The 19,969-nt window shown below is 38.0% G+C and overlaps 3 protein-coding genes across 13 annotated transcripts in view; 1 reads left to right on the top strand and 2 right to left on the bottom strand.

Moving 5' to 3' along the window:
* Window positions 1–5,434, top strand: part of LOC105684859 (homeobox protein cut) — a 97,400-nt gene extending 91,966 nt beyond the window's left edge. For all 10 annotated transcript variants that reach the window (XM_020851664.2, XM_048650428.1, XM_020851669.2 and 7 more), the window contains one exon: window positions 239–5,434. In XM_020851664.2, coding sequence (XP_020707323.2) covers window positions 239–1,932 — 1,694 coding nt within the window. In that variant the 3' untranslated portion in view covers window positions 1,933–5,434. The remainder of the gene's footprint in view (window positions 1–238) is intronic.
* Window positions 5,435–8,515: 3,081 nt separating this feature from the next.
* Window positions 8,516–12,989, bottom strand: LOC105684878 (ubiquitin-conjugating enzyme E2 G1). Of its 2 annotated transcripts, none has more exons than XM_048650434.1 (6): window positions 12,824–12,989; window positions 11,362–11,464; window positions 10,890–10,987; window positions 10,624–10,802; window positions 10,164–10,286; window positions 8,516–9,593 (listed from the first exon to the last, which is right to left on the bottom strand). In XM_048650434.1, the coding sequence occupies exons 1-5, from the start codon at window positions 12,867–12,869 to the stop codon at window positions 10,206–10,208; spliced, it is 507 nt and encodes a 168-aa protein (XP_048506391.1). In that variant the 5' UTR covers window positions 12,870–12,989; the 3' UTR covers window positions 8,516–9,593; window positions 10,164–10,205. The 2 variants fall into 2 exon arrangements, with proteins under 2 accessions (XP_048506391.1, XP_012253999.1); XM_012398576.3 differs by having other exon boundaries at window positions 8,516–9,363; window positions 12,824–12,983.
* Window positions 12,990–13,140: 151 nt separating this feature from the next.
* LOC105684778 lies at window positions 13,141–19,891 on the bottom strand. The gene is made up of 12 exons (XM_012398407.2): window positions 18,894–19,891; window positions 18,706–18,829; window positions 17,811–17,957; window positions 16,864–17,042; window positions 16,499–16,705; window positions 16,171–16,392; window positions 15,890–16,082; window positions 15,577–15,787; window positions 15,213–15,519; window positions 14,716–14,861; window positions 14,223–14,439; window positions 13,141–14,127 (listed from the first exon to the last, which is right to left on the bottom strand). Exons 1-12 carry the CDS (start codon window positions 18,909–18,911, stop codon window positions 13,912–13,914), a joined length of 2,187 nt encoding a protein of 728 aa, XP_012253830.2. The 5' UTR covers window positions 18,912–19,891; the 3' UTR covers window positions 13,141–13,911.
* Window positions 19,892–19,969: the final 78 nt, after the last annotated feature.

Raw genomic sequence — 19,969 nt, 5'->3', positions numbered from 1 at the left:
GACTACGACTCTCTCGATATTGTATACAGATATTTGATAGTTGTTTCTATAAATCACGGGTTTTCCTATGTCACCGTTATAATGTACTACCCATTGATTGTTAAAATCGACTGCCAAATACCTTAACTGAAAGCACGTGATGTCGAGAAATAGATTATGAGAGCTTTTGGGCTATGACCAGACCGTTCGTCGTTTTATCCAGGACCCGAGGGAATAAATTACTTTTTTCAATCAACAGCATGCGGAACCCCGATGAAGCCGATGCCACCGACAAAACTTGTCCAAGAGCAACTCCAGAACGCCGCCAAAGCTCAGGCTGCCGCACAAGCCGCGGCTCAAGCGGCGGCACAGCACCAACAGGAAAGTCAGATGCAGCTCGGTCCTCCTCAGCAAAGTCCACAGCATCCGCAACACCCCCAACCACCGCCGCCGATGATGCTGACCCCGACCGGCCCTCACCATCCGCACGCCCAACTTAGCATGCAGGAACTGCAGAAGAAACAGCAGCAGATGAGCCTTCATTCTCCACATCATCAGATGACGCCTTCGCCACTCCGAGGACTTCATCCCCACATTTCACCGAGTGTTTACGAAATGGCGGCGCTTACCCAGGATCTCGATACCCAAACGATCACGACAAAGATCAAGGAAGCTCTCTTAGCGAACAATATCGGTCAGAAGATATTCGGTGAAGCAGTGTTGGGTTTGTCTCAGGGTTCCGTCAGCGAGCTATTGAGCAAACCGAAGCCATGGCACATGCTCAGTATAAAGGGACGCGAGCCTTTCATAAGAATGCAACTCTGGCTCTCCGACGCCCACAACGTCGATCGGCTTCAAGCTCTGAAGAATGAAAGACGAGAGGCGAACAAGAGGCGGCGAAACAGCGGTCCCGGTCACGACAACAGTTCGGACACATCGAGCAACGACACGGCCGAGTTTTATCACGCTGCGTCCCCCGGTCCAGGTCCGGCATCGGCGAAAAAACAACGCGTCCTGTTCTCCGAAGAACAAAAAGAGGCTCTGAGGCTCGCTTTTACCCTCGACCCCTACCCGAACGTGGCGACGATAGAGTTCCTCGCCGGTGAGCTTGCCCTATCCTCGCGAACGATAACGAACTGGTTCCACAACCACAGGATGCGTCTGAAGCAGCAATCCCCTCACGGTCCCCAAGAGGTCCAATCCCCGAGGGAACCGGGGCAACCTTTCGATTCGGTACAGTTCCGACTACTCCTCAACCAAAGACTACTGGAGATCCAGAAGGAGAGGATGGGCCTCGGTAACGTCCCAATTCCGTACCCTCCTTACTTCAACACAAACCTTGTCGCCCTGGTGGGTAGCGCCCTGAAAGAACAGTGCTCGGGTCTCGACCTATCGATGGGTGCGTTGAAACGAGAACCCAACCAGGAATTCGAGGACGACGACGGTGACGACGCGATGAGCAATCTCGGTAGCGAAGACTCCGATGGTTCGGGGGGTAGCATAAAACGTGAGCCAACGGAAACTCCTGCTCCGTCAGCGACGGTCCGATCCAACAGAAGAAAGCCGGCCGCTCCGCAATGGGTGAATCCCGAATGGCAAGAACCAGCCAGAACCGGTGACGAGGTGATAATAAACGGGGTTTGCGTCATGCAGACGGACGACTATGGAGTGAAAAGGGAAACGGAGGAAACTGTTCGCGTCGAACCGACGCCGGTACAAGACAGATACGAAGAGGACGCAGGTAGTGATTCTTCGTCAGCGTCGGGAGCGGGTCAAGGGTTACAGGACAGAGACAGCCCGATGCCGAGTCCTAAGTCCGGTCAGCACAGTCCTGTAACGTCGCCACGGCCGCCTTCGGAGCAGCCTATGAGTATGCAACAACAGCAACAGTCTGTCGAAGATAATGCGAAGGACGTTGTTAAGCACGAACCCGAGGAGGTGTGGGATTACTAGTGTCGTATTTCAATGAGTTTCCGTGACTGATCGTTCGGTGATAAATTATCGAAAAATTTTACAGTGAGATAAAGAGGAATAAAACGTAGTGGGACGAAAAAGAGGGACACGTCCCTCGTTTACACGTATTCCCATCTCTTGCGCGAAGTGCGGTATTTGAACAAATGAAAAAACAGTGTGAAGTGAATATTATTGCACGCGCGATTTGCCAAAATGACGCTTTTCGAAAGTGATCTTAGTAAAAAAAAAAAAAAAAAGGTAAAAAAAAAAAAACATTATAATATACAAAAATTAATGAAGGGAGAAAAATAAACCAAAAAAGAAAGGAAAATTTTCAAAACGATAAATGTAACCGTAATTGAAGAAAAAAAAAAAATTAAAACATAATTATTAATAAATATAAAAACGCAAAACTACATAGTTTAGATGAATCTAAAAGAAGCCAACGATAGGATCAGCTAGGGCCGATTCCTGCCTAAAATAAGGGCATTACCATGTATACATATACCGGCGCAGATTGTACCGAATAACTGACAAAATAATAAAGAAAATAAATAAAAATTATTTAAGAGGGCGATTACCAGTTAGTTTGAATAAATAACTATTAAACAAGAAGACAAGAGATAAAATTAAATCAAATAGAAAAGAAACAAACGGGCCAGCGAATCACACCGGTTTCAGAGAGCAGAATCAAAAACTATTTAGCACAGTGAACGGAGCGAGGGCAGTGAGTGTTGTAATTTGGTTCGTGCAGGGTGCAGGGGACCGTGTAGGAAGAGTACGAGGAGGTTTGAGACTTAAATTATATCTACATCTCCTCAAAACGTTCCACATATCGCTGCAAAGCGCACGAAGATACTCTAGATTTATCGATCATACATTCGCGTTGCACTATTGGCAATCTGCTGTACGAATAACACACGCGTATGTATTATGATATAGAGTACCAATCCTTTTTTTCAGATATGAAATAAGAATAATAAATAAAATTAAGTAATAATATCCGAACTTTGTCCGAAACAGTTTGGACACCACAGTGCAATCTCCCGTAACGTTATTAGATCAAATTATTATGATTTTTATTATTATCATTATTATTATACTAATGATTTTTAACTAAGTTGAAACTAAATCATTGCATAATTGTGATTCATGTTATTGATTATATTATCTCATAGGATAAGCTGTTAACGTTATATTTCTTCTGTTTTCGGTTGAATATTACTTTTCATCTACGAGTTTTCCTTTCTTTCTTACTGTCTGTCTTTCTTCATTATAAATATTTTTTGTCTACCGAGCCTCTATTTATAAAAACGCATGGAAAATAATGAAAAATTCACTTACGCCCGTTACCAATGTTATATTATTGTAATTATTATTATTATTATTATTATCATTATAATTATTGTCATCATTACTGTTATGATCATTATAATTATTATTATTAATATTATTATCATTATTGTTATTATTATTAAAACATTATCATCATCACAATGAATATGTATGATGTAGCCAAAAAGTAAACGATCGTGGAAGAGACTATTTCTTCGGTTTTTTTTTTCGTTTTTTTTCTATCTCTAGAGATGATAGCTATAATTGCGTTGTAATTACTGTAGTAGTAATTGATAATTAAAACATTAATTATTATTGTGAAAACGAACGGCTTATGAAGCCAATGTGATATAGCTTACATGCTTACAAGCGAGCCAGGGGTTCTCAACCTCGAGATGTGACGTAATGAAATGTACACGTGAAATGGTAGTGTGGTTTCTTGACTTACATGTGTAAATAATTGTACAAAATTAAATTGAACGCGAGAAAGAGAAGACAAAAACCCTGTACATTACTATACTATATAATAATTATTAAACTCTATACAGTATATACCGAAACGTTAGGACTCCTACAACGACGAACAAAAATTCAAACTTAATGTATAAGATTATAATGCCTGATATAAAGTGATTAAAAGAATGAGAGAAGAACAAAATATCCCCCGACTTTATGAATCAAACTAGTATTTAACGGATTAGGCTATGTTTAATCTATGATTAAATTCTAGTCCCTAATTAGAACCGATTTTAATGATAAAACTGAGACGAACGTTAAAGGGCATTGCAAAAGAAAGACCAGTGATCGACATTTTTCCTTTGTTAAGATTTAAGTTTCTTACAAGTTAGTAAAATATCGTAATGTATATATTTAAACGTAAAAATCACAACTTAGTTAGATAGTTATCCAGTTAGTTGGTTAGTTAGTTAGTATACTAACTCAACTGATAACGAAAATCTATTATACTAGAGGCCGACAGCTGAATAAGAACAATTGATCGATAGTTCATTCATTGATTCGCACTTATCCTGCATTTTATCAGTCAATCATATATTCTTCAGCTGTCAAATGTTTTAAACTAGCGGCAAAAGTACACGATCTCAAACACTAATACCAAACTAAATTATTTAAATTCAATTAGCTTAATACGTTTTAAATTCCCATGGTCAATATTATTCGAGTTCTATACTATATTAAACAACTGTCAAATGTCTATTGAAAATTATTTGCAAGAAAAAAGAAAAGAAAAAAGAATAATAATAGTAATAATAATTATGATAATTATAATAATTATAAGATTAATAATAATAATAATTAAAATAATAATAACAATAATAATTATAATAATTATAATAATAATTATAATAATAATTATAATAGTAATAATAGTAATAATAGTAATAATAACAACTGGGCGATGATCTGCTGCAGGAATTCTGAAAATCCCTCGACTTCCGTTTGATTTTATTAAAACTCGTTCTCGGATATAAAATCGCGAGCTCAACTCAATTATACAGCAATTGGTCCTCTTATTCTCTGATAGTTTGTTTTTTTTTATAATCGCGCTGCGAATTTGACGTTTATTTATTTTATTTCTTTTTCTCGTCATTTCGCTGTACATGAATTAATTCAGTTGTCCTGGCGACACTTTGTTAGCATTTTTTATATCAATAAGTAATACTATAAATGGTGACGAACTGCATTGTATCCGCAGTAACGATTTTCATTGATCGGATTTCGAAGCAATACAAACGTACGTGCACTACCAATCAATCGGGCAGCCGTTCGCTAATTAATATTGTATACGTTAATTGTCGCCGAGAGTATTCGACCAGTGGCTGTTCAAAGGCCTACTATATCTATTATTTCATCTTCATTCATCAGCATATCTAGGTTTTTATAGATAATCGATAGAACGTAGATAATAGCTTTAATTATTTAAACAGTACAGCTTTTAATTAAGAAACATGATTCATAAAGATGTAATATAAAATTCGTATATTATGAATATGCCTAGAATTCGTTATGATATAGAAAACATGAAAAATCATATCGTAAACTTAATGAATATTTTACAAAATAAAATTGTAGATAGACCTTCAGAAAAATATAAATACCCTTCACGAAGATATACACGGATATACGATCAAGAAAAAAAAATGAAAACGCAAAAGAAGAAAAAAAGAAATCATGAAAAGGAAAGAACTGTCACTGTCATCCAGTAGTGAAAATATGTATTAAAAATACTAATTAGTTTTATGATTTTTATTTCATTTGAAATTGTACTATAGCCTAATTAAATGATATCCTGTACATTACATAAACACACGAGCACTATTGTTTTAAATTGTACTATTATGATTATTATACAAGAAAAAAAGAAATAAATAAGGTATACAAAATATTAAAAACATACGAGAGATTTTATTGATACTAGTTTCAGGTATTACGATGTAAGTGAGATTTCCTCGAGTGCAACGCGATTTACACCCATATAACACACATTATACATACATATATCCATATCTTCCAAAAGTTATTAATAATCAAGCAATAATTTCATCATTATACTAAATTGTTCGCGAGGCATTGAGAATTTATGTGTATTGTACACTTGAAATATTGCCAAATTGTGCAAGTATTGAGCTAGCATACAGGGCAGCCGGAAGCTGAAGGTGATTTTCTGGCCAAAAAAATTAGCCTTCGTTCGTCAAAATAGAAATCAAACGCGTGTGTAATGACAATTTAATTGCTCGTTCTCGGTTAATTACAATACATTCATGTTTATTATTACGATTATTAAAATATTAGTTGCAATAACCGCGATAACGCGGTTATTCAATTCGGTTTCTCTTTTAAATAATCCAGGGAGTAAGGTGAAACCCGCAAATGATTCATTTGCGATGGGTGTTCGTCGGAACAAGTTATTTTTTGGTCCCCGGCTATTCGATAATTCTGATTTTGGGGCACAATTTTCTTCGGATTGATAAATAAATTACGAAACATCACTCGATGTCTTGATTTTGTAAAATATTAGCGAATATGTTAGCCATTTTTTAGTAGATTTTATTCAAATTTTTATTGATCACCGATCAGTAATTAGTATAGAGTGATTAGTAAAAGCTTTTACTCGATAACATACATGTACATGACGTGCACACGACAAATTACTCGTACACGTAGGAAAGAATGGAAGAAGAAATGGAGATAAATGAATAAATATATAAAACGAACGTAACACCTGACACAAAAGTAAAAAGTAGCAAAACTTTTCTTCATTGTATATATACCTATATATTATTATATTATTCATATCACTGTCTCCTTCTAAGAATTTCTAAATTAAAAAGCCTGTATTAAAACGATTCGTACATCATTAAATATCTTACCCCAATATCCTCACCAGATAATAAACAAAATAATTCAAAATTTGCCACATTTCCATCGTTCAATTCGAACAGCCTCGATCCAACAGATACTACACTCTGAAAGGTTATTGGAAAAATCTCCAGTACGAAGAATGCATTGCTAGAAAAAGTAATAAAGAAATTCCCGTAATTTTTTCATAATCCATCCATCTTCGTGTGTGTACATTTATGAAAGTACATTATGAGTATATCATGTCTGTATACTCTGTGTATCAACACTCTCGCTGCGCATCTAACGTAAATCTATTTTGCCTGTAGAGGGAACTCAGCCAGCCGAACTCGATAAGAGAACGATTTAGTGATAATAATCAGTCGTGTCAGAGAAGTGGCAGGAATAGGATGGAAGCCCGCTGCAGAATTCGGGCCGTTCCGCACCACCTTCGGATATAGAGGTAAGTACCGTAGTAGGTTTGACCCAGCAATCTTTTGAAAAAATATGATGAAACTGTGATAGGATTGCGAACGGTCGGATCGCATTAAGTTAGCATTTCACCAGAATATTGTATCTGACTGGCAAATACTTGAGAATACTGTGAAATAAAAAATTGCATTTTTAAAGCGAAATTTGCTCAAAGCCCTATGACTTTTTTCGACTTTTGACCGCAAATTGAATTATCGGTATGAGTGTATTCTGATGTATTTTGATATGAGTAATCCAAATCTCCTAATTAAATCGATCCATTCATCGGAATGATCGAGTTGACGCCAATCTTTCGCTGTTTGGAGTGGAAGAATTGAGATATAGCGATTGATTGTGATCGTAGCTTAATTGAATCAACAGATTCGTATTTCTGAGATCGTAATACGCAGGAATACGTAAAAATACTGGGACAAAAATTGTTGAGTCTTGATCCACAAATCGATGAAATCCTAAGGGTAAAAAATATCAACATTTTTTTAAATTGGGTTTTCTATGGTATTCTGATGTCTTTTTTCGTTCGGAAATCCGAATCTAGCTATATAGTTCAAGCAAGCTAAACTGAACTATTCATGGAAATGATCGAGTTATCGCCGATTTTTCGCGCTGTGTAGCGAAAAACTTGAGGTATTTTGATCGGCTTATGCGTGGCTGGCGAGTATTGTTGACACCCAGGCTAGAAAAAGGTAAACATGTTTTGCCAAACATACATTACGTTCTTCTAGTGTGACAACTTCTTCTTCGATGCAAACATCTACACGTTGCATCCATATTCGTTATTTTCGAATTTCCTAAGACGTCGCTACCCCCTCAACTACCGAATATTTAATTCTAGGTTTCGCAAGAGAGAATAACTGCAGTAACGTGTAGAGGTGAAGAAAGGCGTAATTGATCTCGTAGATAAACGACGGAGTATTATATTCTCTATTGATCTAATTTTGCAATTTAGCCGATCGTTTATCCGTCAAGCCTCATACCTCTCTGATGGCTAGTGGGATCTTTTCAACTACAATAAATAGATATACTTTTTGCAGCTTGTTTGAGTTCAGATTTACTTATGTGTCGGTTGAAATATCAGGAATACAGAGTTTAGTTTAGTCCTCCCTATACTTTAAATGTTATTACACAACCTGCATTTCTCGCCAGCTCATATTTCGTTGCAAATTTACAAAGAGCCTTCAGCTATTCGACAAGTATGACAATAATGAATCCTTATAAAAGTGACTTACATCAAATTAGCGCAACGCATTTCGAGATCAGTCAGGAAAATAACAAAGATCTATGTATATTCCACATTTTTCGAGTATGGGATATGAACAAATAATGTACAGAATCAAGTATCGAATATAATTTGAATGATTGCATCAGTAGAATAACAGGTGAAAATGATAAGCCGTTAAAATTCAGATTTAAAATTTAATTGACAATATTAATATATAGTTGGACAAGTTGCTTCAATTTCAACCTAAGTTTGTAGTAGAACCGCAAGTCGGGGATGGGGAAAGGGGTAGGAAGAGGTTGGGTTCGAAATGGACAGGGAAAGGAAAAATTGGGCCACCACGATGACGAAGAACGGGTACAACGCGAGTTTGATAGCGTATGTACCAGTGCACTTATGATTAATTGAACTAATAATTATAGTTATTATTATTCTAACTAGCGTTCGTTATTTTGGCAACTTACGGTTCGGCAAAAATTCGTATTAGGTATGTACTCATGTCATTGCAATCATACCTGATATCATCATTAATAATACGATAGTATAATATAAATGTAATTCACATTGTGTATTTTCACTGGCTTACGTCAACGATTCTTGCTTCTTTTGACTTTACAAAAATTTATTTATATACGAAAGTAAGAAAATACGAAACGACGCTAAGGAATATTGTTGAGTGATAAACGTAAACATATTTTAAATTACAGGGCGCTGGGCAGGGAGGCAAAGGGCGGAGGGCAGCGGGGGTTAAGTTTACAATAACTATTAATATTAGGGTATTATTGGTACAGATGATTTCTATTATGTATAATTGTAAATTAGTTTTAGTTTATTATGTAAAAGGTGAGCTGTGTGGTTTTTATGTATTTTCCTCATGTTGATGGATGGTAGGTTGGTGATCCGGCGTCTCAACACAGCTCTGCGAAATGCGAGGTGTCTCGGCCAGGTATCTTTAATCCGTGTTCAGTGGCACCGTTTATCCACTAGCTGCATGCTTCGCTTGTTTTTATGCCCTACAGTGCGTAGTTTCCCTGTGAATTTTTTCACATACATTGATAACTATTGTTTCTTTGCCACATATTCCCCCCTCTTATGCCAACTAACAATGCAAAACGTATTCGAGGATTTCATCCAATGTGCGATAACGCCCATCTATATAGGCCGAAACGGAACTAACGTGCAGAGCCGAGCGGTCCAAGCAGTGTCTCCAGCAATTTCGTGAGTCACACTTAATTCCCTGCTACCGATCGATATATCTCAACTACAATAAAATTATGATCGTTATCAGCTATCTCTATAGTTTGGAGAAACTTCTGGGATGCAGAGTAACCGGATATTGAGTGAACTGTTGAGTTGTGTATTATTACAAGTTAAAACAGCAACGATAAACGGCAGTGCACAAGATTTTTATGATCATCCCATCATCTTGGATTGATCACTTACTGCTCAGGTAAGATCAGACTTGAGACTTGCATTGCGGGTTTTATCTGCAATGACAATATGGCCGGTAAATGTTTACAAAGGGAACGTAGAAGTAATCATATCACTTCTGAACTGGTGCTAGATAAACCATCGTTACTGGTTGCCTTCGCAATTACTTTTTGAAATCTGAAATTCCTGACTCTCGTTCTAACGCCAATAAGTCCTACTTCAAAATAAACTAGACTTTTGCATATTGCTTGGGTGATCAATTAAGGAACGATCCTCACATATTCGATACAATGTGAAACAAAAGTACAAAAACATAAAAAAATGAACCAAAACCGACGCAATTCGATCATACATTACAAGTCTGTTCAAGTACATTATTCCAGAAAGTTATACAACGTACCAGAATTAAATAAGTCTTTCCGTCTGAATATTCGTTCTTCCCCTACAAACACTCTTCTTGGCTTTTTCGAACGCACCTTGCCACCTTTCGCTTGAACTCCGTATAACTTTCCCTCCACTCTTTCTGAAATGCGAATGAATTAATTAGTCAAATATCTGGGAAGGGTACATGGATGCAACACGCGAAAATCTATCTGTCCATGATTTTCTTTGTTCAAATACACGTCATCAAAGTGAGTAGAACTCTGGTATTACGTTGGCAAATGGCGGCTTTCAAGTTTTTCATAATTTTACAATCATCAATAAGCATGAGATCTTTTGTTAAAAAATTCGATTCGTTCGTGCAAAGTATAGGAATATTAGAAATTCGTTTAAATGAGGATAGTTGAAATTCACGATGCATGTATATTACTAGACACAAGCCTGCATCCTTTCATGAGATACTATAAAAAAATACTCACGGCGGCATCAACATTGGCGGGACTCTCGTCATTCGGATCAGCAAGCATGCTGATAACGCTTATGAGAATTGTTTCAACCGTGTGAACGGGTAGCCATCGTTCTGACGCTTTTTCGTAGCCCCACTTATCATCTCCTGGCTCATGCAGGATCGATATGCACACGTCACCATTCTTTTCAACTGTTCGGACACCAAATTCAAATTATGTGGTAACAAAAAATACAATATCATGAATGAAAAGTTCTGCATATTATTAGGAAAACTCACTGTTTGGGTGCCATATTTCTGTTATGAATTTCATTCTTGGCGGCCTGAGTGGATACTCTTTGGGGAATTGCAAATGCGCTTTGAAGAAACCACCCTCACTGAAAGATGTATGGATTTAAACACCAAATACTTTGAGTGACATAAAAATCAAAATTTTTAATCTATTTTTACCCCATCATCTTGGCAATATCATTTTTTTCAAACCAGAGTATCAAGTACGTAGTGTGCTACAATTGAAGCGTAATTGATTTTACCATGTCAGACAGTTCGTGTTTCTAACTTTTCAAAGTTCACATTAAGTAAAGATAAGAAAAACGTTAAATACGTTAAAATGATAAAAATCTATACAATGAATATAATTTTACTGGAAGGGCTGGCTTAAAAAAGACCATAGATCCGCAATAGTGTACAATACACGCTCGACACTAAACTTGTATCTAAACCAAGAGAATTTCTGTTTATGAATCCTTACTACAATGTATCCGGAGGTCCAATAATGAGCACTTCCCATCGATATATGTCATTGTCATCTATGAGGCCTGCTGAAAACCCTTCTACCGGGTTTTTATTTAATTCTGAAAAGGAACAGTTTATTGTTAGAAAGCTTCACAATAGGTACGATAAGTAACTTCATTTCAAATAACTGGGATAATTCACAGTGCACAGCACTAAAGTACTTCAAAGAGGTCAAGATGATTGAAATCATTTGGAAGAAACATAATTGTTGGAATCAACAAATACAAGCACATGGTAGTTGGTAATATGAAATAATGGTCAACTTGGATATGTTTAGTTGAAGATTGAGCTTAATGATATTGAGTAATGGTTCATCATCTGTGAAACTGTTAGATTAAACACCAGAACAGTAAGTGCAAAAGCAAGATATTTTCATATCAAAGATAGGAATCTGATTTGCTAGAGAGATCTAGCATGAAATCAATGAATCAATAGAAGAAGATTATATCAGATTTAATTTCCTGAGATCAGAAGACTGGCTATTGTGAATTCAAAAATTAGAACAAATAATTAGAAACCAAGGGGATTAGTGATGTTTACATTCAAAGATAATGGGTTTCAATTTGTATACAAATGACTACTGATTGCCAAAGTAAATAATTGTAAACAGTTCAAGAAAATTAATTTTCAGTTATAATCGCAAATTAATGAGCTGGAATCTACCGAATTTCCAAATAAAGAATTATAGGATCCTCAAGATAACAAAGACCGTCTGAGTAATCATTTTTATTTTGTCAATACTCACAGTATCAGCCATGATAAATATACACACATGCATAGATACAAGATGTATAAGTTTCAAAAAACAAAATGAACATTGAAAAAGAAAGTGTAAAACCTGCTGTGCAGGCTAATAATACCCAGAGGCCTTCTCATCGAGATTGCGAGCTAACCTTGTGAGTTGGTTAAACTTTTGACAAGGTAGTCTGCTAATAGGGGTAAGGGAGAACAGGGAAAATAAATTTGTAATATCCAGAAATTAATATTACATGATTTTTTTGAACAAAGAAGGTCAGGTCGTAATACGTAGAGCACGCAAAAGCTATAAATAAACAGACGGTAAATTTCGTGACGCATTTCACGTCAAGGCGCATGGCCTAGCGGTTCTCTCGTACAAAACGAAATGCTAGGTTAGCATTATTCACGGGGGCACACGGGTGTAACTGTATTGATTTTTGCGTACAAATTGAAGGCTTGAGTTCGTCGTATATGCGGTAAATGTTTATGGAAACGTTAACCTTTCCGGTTATATTTCAATTGAATATATTTTTAGGCAAAGGCAGAAGTGACAAAGAAATGTGAATCGACCGTACTAGCGAGGTCGACCCGTGTTTCATTGCTAGAAATGACCAGGCATTCTTACGAACAATTCACCATTTATGCCCCACACATATAAATGTTTATTATTTTTAGGGTACCTGCTAACTGTTTTCTTAGTAGAAGCGCGGACTGTGGCTCTGACATTAATAAAAATTATGTTAAATAAGACTAATCTTGAAAAACACTTTTGCTTGACTGGAAAGATGGTACGTCGGAAGCGGTACTGCTCAGGGGTGCCAAATACCGGATGAACCAGGAGTCGGATCACTGGTGATTGATACTGTGGAGCAGGGTCGCCACAATGATCAAACAAATTGCACTATGCGAGACCGGGTTTCTCATATCAGCGTTGACTGATGATTGGTACTTGCTACTTGCTACCAATCATCAGTCGACGATATCAGTGAACTAAAAGTCGGTAAACATTTCAGTCCGTCTTTTATTTTTATCGCAAACAGTATTTTCACCAAGGCTAAGTAACTAGAACCAAATTTGTGACCGATACACAAAAAAGAATTCACCATCTATCGGATTTCTTATCTAATTTAAGTGACCTCTGGTCGATAATTGTAAGCTTGGGTCACTTTTGATCCACAGAGCTTTGCAAGCTCGATGATTTGATCAGAAAACAATAGACCTGTTGATTGCAATGATTGACAGATGGCGGTACCGTAGCATATTTATACGATTGCTCCGCTACACCTGTAGACGCTCTCGTCGCGGGCTTTTGATATTTAAAGAATGGTAGGGGGTAGTAAAGATAGAGGTAAAGATATCAGTTGAACACATCGAGGAGTTCGTTTCTTTATCTAATTACGAAAAGCCACTAATTCATGATTTTAATCATGATATTCGGTCAAATTCGGGCCAGGTTCTTGCAGAGCCAACTTTCCTTGCCAGAGTTGCAAGCTTCACCTATGATTGCGGCATCGATAATATCAAGAAATCTATCATTACGAAAGAACTTCAATCGTAGTCTAGATGTATTTGATACAGATACAGAGTTATCACATTCATCATCACAGATAATTGAAACAATTCATTGTATTCTATTAAAAACTCGTCCTGTTGTTCGCACTACGCAGCGTGCGTATTTGATATTCACGAAAACGAGACCGCAAATCTTTGACCATTGGAGATTCCTAATAAAATGTTATGAATGTTTGTCGCATCGTTTTCAAATTTTTCAAAGAGGATTGGTCTTCTTGTTTTCTTGTAACAAGTACAAAGCGTGTAAGAAAGCTCTATAGTCAAACTCCAAACGCCCGCCACGTTCGATGCCGAAGCATTTTTGTATAGTCTGCAGTTCAACGCCACTTATGAGATGAAGCATGTTCCTTCCAGACAAAGCTTTCGTTAGGCAGTCTCCGGAGACGGAGCCAATTCTATCCTTATCAAAGTCCTACGAACAAATCCAGGATTATTGTAAAGATGCCAATGAATCGCTGGTGTAGAATATTGAACGTCGATGCAATACGCATACGGCGTTCTGCTTACCGCAAATATGTCTTCCATGTTGATATTTTTTCGGACACATAACTTGTCCATGGCTTGTGCTAAAACGTGCCGCTCTTCGAAGTTGAGGAACGTTCTTGTACAGGCCGTCGATGGCAAATGCTGTACAGGGACTAGAAGAGGAGCGCGCTCAAGAGATCCCATGGCTACAGACTCTTCAACAGCTTCTGCGAATCTTGCGTACTCAACAAAATTAGGTCTGTGAATAATAGACGTAAACTTTTAAATTAGTCTCAACACCATACTTTTTCCATTGACTTCCGAGGATCAAATCGTCGGAATTTTATGTAGAAATTGAATCGTGCGATGCAAGTTCGATTCGGATAAATGAGATATCGTATAACTACACCCAGTCAATTATCCGGTCTGTTGAACATCCTTTTGTAAATAAAAATAACACGCAAGCAATTTTTCAATCCCTGAGCAACTCTCTTCCGATTATCCTATCAATATTATATACTGGTTCAAAGTATACCTCAAAGGTGCTTTATAGACTTCCATAATTGTCTCAATCTCCCGACAGGTAAGATTGCAACGAAGCTGATCCAGGCCTCGTATAAAATCTGCTCTCCGAATAATTAGTTCTCTTCGCGGATCGAATGGTTTTAAAAATTCGCTGACCTATTTGTGAAGGAAAAAAAATGAATACGAGAAAATCCGAAAGTGCACGAAATTGTCAAGCGTGCCAAGTTATTTTGTTTCATTCGAGAAGTATGTAAACGCTTGTTATCTTATAATTTTTATGACAGATATTTGCAAAACTTTAAAAGCTGCATCGCGTGCCAACATCGTTTAAATATCCTCATTACGCTGTTTGTGTATATCATACGACGTGCCAAAAATCATGTATGCATATACCTAGAAACCGATTACCACTACACAGCTGCGATCGGGACGTCGAATGACTTGGATTAGCAGACAGTTATAATTGGCAGTCGCACCAAAAACTAGAAAGTATCATTGGCGACCTACCCTGATCCGTTCGCGAACTACTTTAGCCTTGATTTTTGCGAGTATCAGCAGTATATTGCTTTCATCGCTAGTAGCCTTCGGCATGGGTTTCTCGGCGTTTAATAATTTCTTTTCCTCCAGCATCGAATTATACAACGGTACTTCCGGCTTGCGCGCTTCCATCTCCTCGATGAACCAGGCATAGTTGAAACCCAGTTCATCATTGTAACGTTGTTCCAAAGCGTACGTTTCCTCTCGCGACAGGAGAATGCAAGCGGTAGTCATAGTCTGCCGAAGTTGGCTTCTCGTCACATGGCCATGATTGTGCCTGAAAAAAAGATCGGAAATTCATCTTCAAAGCTACACGCATCTCTAAAATTTATACTTGTCGTATGCCTTGAAGAAGGGCTTAAGATGAATTCCCCGTTCCTCAGTTCGCCGTCGAACACGGTGTAAAGCCGTTTCGCACAATTCTCTTACAGGCGGTTTTTCGCATTGCCAATCCTTCTGACCTTTTCGACATAATTCGGCTATCTCTTTCGGGGGTGGATCGATACGCAGTGTTGGTAGCTTGTCAAGTTCCTTCACAGTGAATACTGTGCACAGTATAGGTATTACACACGCACATACAGGTCCGTAAAATATATACCATCCAAAAATTATCCATTGAATCGAAGCTATATGCAGGGAGATTTTACCTTGGTCCAAGTCGTCTTCGAAGGTCCTCCAATTAATCCTATCTGGATCATTGCAGTCTTTGTACAAGGCGATGATACCATCGATTTCGGGTTCTGCCAAGTACAAACGTGACATAGCTGATACCTGCATTCCATCAAGAGCTCTTCGAAATTGCGACGATGTTACTCGTCCAGAATTCAGCGGATCAAAATCCTATAGATTTAGTCGAGGATTTCGTGGGATAGTAAGCAACGTTCGGTTTTGATAATTATTCATCTTTATAAATAGTGGGTTTCCATACCCTGAAAAACTCATTTATACGAATACGGTGTTCCAAAACGTGCCGTTGTATTCTTTGCAGAACCTCGATCAGTGGCATCAACTCTTTACGTTTTTCCATTACTGGATGAAAGACAGATTGTCGTCCAAATACTTCCCCCGGTAGCACCCGGCCTATTTCTGGTCTCGGTAATTTAGGCAATTCCGCAGTAATAATTCTTCCAGGAAATTGATCCAATAAATCCTGTAGACCGTAATGAAGGTAGGTTAAAATGAAGCACCCTCAAGGCTAAAGTGGAACGGGTTATTTGTGTAACTTGGATATAATAAAAAAAAAAGTGAAAACGTACGCCCCCCAAGCCCAACATCCCATGCTGGTCCATGTAGTTTTGAGCGTCATCGACAGCTTTTACGAAGGCTACATAATTAACGGTGTAGCTGTCTTTAACGAACCGCTTGATCAGCAAATTAAATTCATCAGCGGCTAACACTATGCCGAGGAAGTTCAATACCCTGGCAAAGTGGGCAAGGGTTACAGTTCCGGCATTTTTTGCTACCTGACAAAAGAGATACATGAATGAAAAATTATGTGTCATCATACACGCAATGATTTGCGTATTAATTAAAAAAATACGGCCTTTCACAAAGTGCGATAATAACATGAAAGAAGGTAATTACCTATATACATATATGTATGTATATATGTATAACTTACCAACTCGTAGTCCTGGAAGTACGGGCGAAGGACCAATTTCCGTTTGTTAATCAGGACAGCGATTTGCGTGATGATCAGAGACAACCTTCTGTGCTCGGTACCGCTGAGCCGGTTCACGTGTAAAGGATCTTCCCATTCCAAACCGGTCACTAGTGGCTTGTTATTACCAAACTCGGGAACTGTAATGGTCAGCTGATGTGATTCACATAAAAATTATAGTACGGAACATACGCTTTGCGGTGTGCACTCCCATGCCAAGTGAGCGTATGTGTATGTTTGCATTATATCTCCAACGGCACACGCACATTGGTAAATATTATACGAAAGGTCAGTCTATGATAGGCATGTATGTAGTGTGATAATGTATTCAACTTAATTACTTCAGGAATTGCTCCACCTCGGAGAAAATAATTAGACCGCGATGAAGAAAAGAAAAAAAAAAAAAACAGAGTGCAACTGATTCGGAAACAAGTAGCAAAAAGAATTCTCATTGACAAAGTAGAGCACCGTGATCTGAAAAAAAAGTATGAGAAGTAAAGTTGTTACACTCCGATGGAGTAAAGATTGTGATTCTACGCGTTCATCAATCAGTCAAAGTATTTTAACGCTGATTAATTCGTCGCTACTTCATTGTGAATTGAACTTGTACTGCTATCCGGTGCCATTCACAGATCTGTTCCAACCAATACTGCATTTATGAATCAGTTATTTTACAACACTATGTGCGACATGAATAATACTTTCTGTCGACAATTTCAAAACGTCAGCTGGCGAACAATAGTCTTTATATTGCGGCAGCAGATGTCTGCCTTAATGATGAAAGTGCGCTACATAATTTTGAACTTTGGCTAAAAGATCGGTCACTTATTATGGATGGAATACTTTTTTTAATGTTGAAAGAATCGTGTCGAACTTGTACGTACTACATATGGTATAAATATACTAACCACTGTCATGAATAACTTCACAGAATTGACTGTACAAAATTCTCCCATCTTGAATCCGGAAATAATCAGCTAAGTCGCCAATTTCTTGATCTGAGAGACCGATCGGTCCTCGAAGTGGTCCGGCCAAGACCGATACGAACTTTGATTCTATGTAATAATAAATATTACAAAAGAGTTAAAAGAATATACATACAGGTATGTTTGGACTGAGCATGCTGAGATTGCGTATAGTTCAATCTCCTGTATGGGATGATATATGCGTACAATTATTTGATCGACTTATATCATCATAATTGTAATATTAATCGCAGTGGAAGCGCTTTTATATCGCGTATGAAATAACGCGTTTTCTAAGTATTACAGGAATAGATACATACATGAACAATCTAACTTGACGATACCTTTAGTAGTGTGATTTGATATACGCATGTATGATAGGGTTCTACAATGATATCAATGGACATAAGGAGAATCAGTCGAATCAGGGATGTCAGATGCATGTATACATATATGTATACATTCGTAAAGGTATGATAACTACTTGGCCATATTCTCATTGTGGATTATCAGGTAAACCGTCTGTTTCATCACGGTATATCTCCTCGGATATAAATGTAGTAATCCCAATGATCGATGCTTCGATTTAGAGTGGAAGTGCTTTGCGTTACTGAGAGTTGCTACGAAGTTGCTATAATGAGTCTACTCTATATTTGCACGAATGGATTTCATGAATTTTCCTAAAATATCGCCGAAAGAACATTAGCAAGTGGCAGGACTTTTGAATCGGAAATACATGCCAAAATATGCTATTTCGTGAGGGTGGTCGTAGGAAACAAATCACAAGGGTTGGGATTTTCCGACACCCCGTCGCCAACACAGGGAACCAGTATTATACCTGAGATGAGGCCATTATTGTTAGGGTCCAAGGGTTTGTAGTAGTCCCAAAGGTTGGTCCCTACCCGGAATATTGCCGCCCTGATTTTGTTGCATGTTCGCCAAACATCTCGTAGTTTCAGGTTCTATAATTACAAACATTGTACAATTCCTAATCCTACGGGGTGACATTTCTTTGAAATACCCTACTTTCTTTCCTTCTGGCATATTGATATTCTCAATTTGGATTTAGCCAGAATTTTTCATAATTAGTGCGTGGATATTAAAAATTTGACATTTCCAATGCAGGTAAAAAAAAATCAGCCATAGTAAAACACGTGGAAAATAATTTGAGAGAAAAAATTACGCATCGGATTTTCCATCTCGTAACCACGTTCATAGTGTGTTTGAAACGCGACTCGATGAAGCACGATTCTGCTGTCCTCATCCATGATCTAAAATTGTTTTTCTTTCGGTGGGAAAGGGAATGGTAAACAGGGGTAAACACGGACTCAATCTTGATTTTTTTATTTTCACATTGGTTCTCAATGGGTCAATGCTAAAGTGCGTGGTCTCAAACCCTATCGAGTCAGTTAGCTGTTGATTGCATTAAATTCCTCCGTCACAAAATCCAGTGATGTAATACAAGTTATCGATGTAGTACGTAACTATTCATCAACGCTGACGCAACCTGTAAGGCATTTCGAATTTCAGAGCTGCATGGGGAAAGAAATAATCGTGCGAACGATACTGAAAGACATCTCCGATACAAGTTCTTTCTGAAATATCATTCTAGCCATGCATCTGCATTCTCTCGACGATGGACCTTAAAAAAGCCGGCTTGTTGCCGGACGCTGAACCTTCAGACGTGCGGGAACGGAAATGGATATGTGTGATCCGAATCTTTCTTGTTTCAAAGATCAAAATGCAAGGCGTGAGTGTTACGTCGGATGCCAAAGATAATAGTGTGAATCGGTAAGTTTCCTAAAGTGTTATCTCCGCTCGTCTCGATAAGAGGATGCGAACAATAAGTAAAAAACATTCATCGCGCGGGAGATGCCCATGCGGTATTGATTTCCCGCTCGGTATTCTGTAGTCAGCGTGCGCCGGCTGCTAGCGTGCGCGGGAATCTTGGGAAATGACGATACCACTTTATCCTGCGCGGGAGCAATCCGATTGGTAATCACCCCTCAGTTTTTCCCCACTTCGTGGCGTTATCCCCCTTCATCGGCGAGTATCGACCACTTATCCCGCGACCGGGTTCTAAAGAAGCTGAATTATTGGCT

The sequence above is a fragment of the Athalia rosae genome, chromosome 2, assembly GCF_917208135.1.
Source record: "Athalia rosae chromosome 2, iyAthRosa1.1, whole genome shotgun sequence".
Taxonomy (NCBI): domain Eukaryota; kingdom Metazoa; phylum Arthropoda; class Insecta; order Hymenoptera; family Athaliidae; genus Athalia; species Athalia rosae.
The sequence above is the reverse complement of the archived record's forward strand: the minus strand, read 5'-3'. Positions and strand labels throughout refer to the sequence as shown.